Raw genomic sequence first — 4,648 nt, forward strand, 5'->3', positions numbered from 1 at the left:
ATGAATAATAAACATCAACAATTTAATTTTATTAGGTCAAGCATTAGTTCGGAACGCTTGAAATTTACATTTTTAATGCGGTGGCCACTCTGTATAGTGATCAATATTCAAAGACACCAATCCTTTATTATTAATTTCTTAATGAGTAGGTCCGTCGATATTTGACTAAATTACTATGTAGCGTTGTAATTTCTTAAAAATTCATTCGCTACTATCAAGGCACGCATTCATGAGATTTATAACAAGGAAAAAGAAAACAATGCAATATAACTCATATATTCTCTGTAAACAATACAACAATAATGGCAAAATTTGGCATTAAATGCTTTGGCGTTATTAATTAATAAACCCATGAATGAACGAACATCAATTAGATAAAACATAATAAATACAAGATACAATAATAACACTATTCAAGTAAGAAAATTCTTTAAAATTAATACTACATGAAAATTTGCTATCAATATGTGAAAATACTCTGTAGAAATACTCTATATTTACGACTAAGGCAAACCTGTTAGTCCTCTGAATAATTATCACTAGAAATCTGACTAACTCTCATCCATTTTATCACTACCCCCCTTTTCGGCTACTTCCCCCGTATCTACATTAACAAACTGTTTTTCCCCGTCATTGTTATTAAACTTGTCGGTAACTTCCTCCACTCCCTCCTCAAAAATCACATCCTCCTTCTCATCCTCCACCTTCCTCGCCACCAGCTTCAAACTATCACAATACATGTAACCATCCACTTGGCCCTTATTCGGCACAAAGTGCAACTTGGCATGCTCCCTCAAAAAGTGCACTTGCGGAACCGAGTAATCACAATGCTCACACGTGTAGTTACTTTTACTCCCCGAGACGCTCACGTGTCGCTTCTGGTGGTTATCCACCGCGTCCTTCCGGTGATTCACATACGGACAATTCGGACAATTGAACGTCACGGCCTTCTTCTCCTCCTCCTTCGGACTAGCACTATTGACTAACAATCGTTGCTGGAGTATATTCAACGCCTGCTGATCACCGAGCGACAGCTTCTTATCACTAGCCTCAATGGTAACTTCTTCATCATCGACTTCCATTTCGACGTCGTCGGCGCCGCGCGCCGCCAACGCCTCCGAGTTCATCTTGTGCTTCTTCAAGTGTTGCACATAATTCGCGTAGTACTTCACCGAGTAGTCGCAATACTCGCAATTGTAGCGCTGTTTCGACCCATGAAGGTTCAAATGGACTTTGTATTGCTCTCGTTTCTCGAACGCACTGGGGCATTTATGGCACTTGTAGCGCTTCTCCTTCATCTTGCCGTTCTTCAGGTACGTGGGGTACACGAAATTTGGGTTGCCGTGCATGAGACTCCCGAATTGGGGGTCACTGGCTTTGGGCGATGGGGGCGACGGCTCTTTTAGCTTTTGCTGGGCTTCGGACTTTTGCAAAAAGAGCTCGGTTCCCGATAACGGCACGTTGAGACTACTCTTCGGGGGTTTGTTTAGTATGGCACTAAGACTCTCCACGTCCATTTCCAAATCTTTGATCTCACTACTACAACCCGAAACCAACCAAATCGTCTCACCTTCAGTGTTCATACTCGAGTACAAATCAGGGGGTTGATTGCTCGATTTGTACATAGTTTGCAACACTTGAGTCCTGTCTTGGTACTGTTGCGAGTGCACGTTTTTGTGTGCCAATAAATGGGGTTTTTGTCGTGCTGAGTACGAGCAATGGTCGCATTTGTAGTACGACCTCAAACCATGCAATCTAGTGTGGATTTTAAACTCGTTCTCTTTTAAAAATCGAGCAGGACACTCGCTACAAAAGTACAAAGTGTTATCCTGTTCTTCGGGGTCCCCAAAACCGGAACTTTCCGGATTCTCATAATCGTCCAAATTGATGGTTTCAAGGGGTCGAGTATTCAAAAACTTGCTCAATTCACGGATTTGCTCCTCGTCCGATTTGACTTGATCTACGAGACAATGAACCGTTCCATATAACCCTTGATGAACCTTTGAGTGTGATGATAACACTCCCGCGTTGTTGCACACGTAGTTACACTCACTACAACGATGCTCTACATCGTTTAATCGACTCGAATTCGGGTTTTTCTCCCTCACACTGTGCATTTTCTCATGCTCTTGGATATTGACTTTTCTCAAGTTGACATGAGGACAGTAGCGACATTTAAACATTTTGGAGAATTTATCGTTTTTGGAGACCCACACCAGTGGGATATCTGGGAAATTCTGGCTCTCGAAACCCCCCGAAGACACCTCCTCAATCTCATCGGAAATATCATCGAGATCAATCACATCTCCGTTTTGTTTCTGAGGTGTGATACTAATCCCATGGACTTTCAAGTGTTGGTGCAACAAGTGTCGCTTACTAACATTATAACTACACTGGGTGCAAGTGTATTGGCCCCCTCTAGGTTTATGAAACTGCTTATGGTAAGTATACTGTGATTTGGAATTGGTCACGTAGGGGCACACCATACATTTGAACCTCTTCCCGAGGTCCCCTTCCGGACTCGAGTACAACTTATTGAGGAAATCCTCCGGATCGCCGATTCCATGAAGTCTCAAATGATCGAAGAGATTTTCCTTCTGGTTGACGAAATAATTGCAAAATTGACACTTGAAGACACTTTCGGTTGTCGGCGAATGCCCAGGGAGATGCTCGTCGAATTCCTCCTGACTATCACTGGAAAAGGGGCACACATTGCATTTGAAAGCCCCATCTTGGGGCACATCCACGTGATCCGGTTCATCGGTTTGTTCTTCGATTTCGAGTTTTTCTTGGCCGTTTTTGTTGCTAACGACGCGAATGTCTCCGCTGTGTTTCAGACGACAGTGGCGCTGTAAAAGAAGGGGGCTGTTACAGTGACAGCTAACAGGGTTAGGGACAAGGCTACGAATCGCATGCATGATTTATAGAGTGATGAGTCACTCGGTATGTATTCAAGTGAGTTTTAAATATTTATGGTCCAGTTTTGGAATTATTTCAGAAATGTGTGGTGTTATCGTTAAAAGGTTACGGCATTGAAAAGTAAAGGAGGTTTTGTTACGTGCAAAATATCACCCAAATAACCAAACTACTATAAAAATTCGTGTTAGTGCAGTGGTTAAGCATGCATTTATATCTTAATCTAAACAATTTTAGTATCCTTGAAACGTTAAAAAATAAATAACGAAGAATGTAAGCTAATAAATACCATTCTAGTTTCAAGAAAGAAAAAAAATAAACGAAACTAAAACATACCGGGCATGTTGGTCGTTACTACGAACGGTAAAATAAAAAATAGTCCTAAAAAAACGTTTGAAACTAAAAATGGCAACATCGCAAGTGTATTTTTTGAGTACTTTTACTTATTTCATAAAGAAAATTGCATGAAGAATAAACAGAATTTATAGATTGGTAACAGATTTTGTGACAAATACCTCAAAAAGTGAACTTGCGAGGTTGCCATTTTTCATATACAGTATGTCCCCGGAAAAAAAATTTATCATTGATTTTACAAAAGAAAAACATTTTTTGCTTTACCTTAAACCAGCAAATCTGTAATTAAAACTTCATTATTCTAACTCTGTAGAAAGAAAAGTTAATTTTTCTCTTGATTTTGGACGTAGAATAATTTTTCTGTTTTTTAAGTCCTATCACATTGGCGGTTTTATTACATATTTTGACAATGATGCACTTTGACAAATGAGTTTACGCAAGTTAAAGTACAAAAATGTTTATGAAAAACATAATTTTAGTAAATAAAAACTCAAAGAAACAGCTTAAGGAGAAGAAACAAAGTCATTTTAACAAAAACTACCATTATTTAATTAATAAATTAATTGTCAAAGTGACATACAGGATGCGCCAGAACTCGCGCCCCAGAGAAAAATGCCATGTAAAGTAAAACACCAGGAACACGGAAAAAATGTTAAAAAAATTCTATCTATAACAATTTAGAAGTTATGAGAGTTTAAATTTTGCATTTTGACTATTTATTTCTGTTGGAAAATTAATTTTCCAAGTTTTTTTTGGTACAGACTATTAGAAGGGGATACAAGGAAGCTGTATCCTAAATTGTACAAAATTTTTGTACTTTTACTGAATAATTATAAAAAAAAAACATATACAAGATCATCACTATCATTAAATAGACATAAAAAATGTGAAATGTCAAAAAATTTTGACAGAAAATTTTTTAAACATTGTTTTTCATGTTCTTTCATCTTATCTTACTTGAAATTTTTCGCTGGGGCGCGAGTTCTGGCGCACCCTGTATAGTTGTCAAATAAATAAAACCGCCAATGTGATAGAACTTAAAAAGCAGAGAAAAATTATTTGAAATCACAAAAAATTAACTTTTCTTTTCACTGAAACAAAATAATGAAGTTTTAAGTAGATTTGCTCGTTTCAGGTAAAGCAAAAAATGTTTTTCCTTTGCAGTTTTGGCGTAAAATCAAAGATAAAAAAATTTTTCCTCTTGTAAACCCAATCCGGAGACATACTGTAGAGAGGCTGTATAATCTAATACAGGATTTCTAGTGGTGGCAAATAGAAAAATTAATAATTTTTACACAGAGAAAATTACGAAGAGAAAAAAATTTAATTAAATTCAATAAAAACATGTAAAAATCATTATTTTGTTGCGATTTAAGTA

The 4,648-nt window shown here is 37.5% G+C and overlaps 1 protein-coding gene across 7 annotated transcripts in view; it reads right to left on the reverse strand.

The window, feature by feature from the left end:
• Positions 1 to 260: 260 nt before the first annotated feature.
• Positions 261 to 4,648, reverse strand: part of LOC123013918 (zinc finger protein Xfin) — a 48,692-nt gene continuing 44,304 nt past the window's right edge. For all 7 annotated transcript variants that reach the window (XM_044412790.1, XM_044412789.1, XM_044412784.1 and 4 more), the window contains exon 6: positions 261 to 2,849. In XM_044412790.1, the coding sequence (XP_044268725.1) occupies positions 552 to 2,849 (2,298 nt within the window). In that variant the 3' untranslated portion in view covers positions 261 to 551. The remainder of the gene's footprint in view (positions 2,850 to 4,648) is intronic.

This window comes from Tribolium madens, unplaced genomic scaffold, assembly GCF_015345945.1.
Source record: "Tribolium madens isolate multiple individuals breed KSU strain unplaced genomic scaffold, Tmad_KSU_1.1 Scaffold_96;HRSCAF=242;Tcas5.2_LG5, whole genome shotgun sequence".
Classification (NCBI taxonomy): domain Eukaryota; kingdom Metazoa; phylum Arthropoda; class Insecta; order Coleoptera; family Tenebrionidae; genus Tribolium; species Tribolium madens.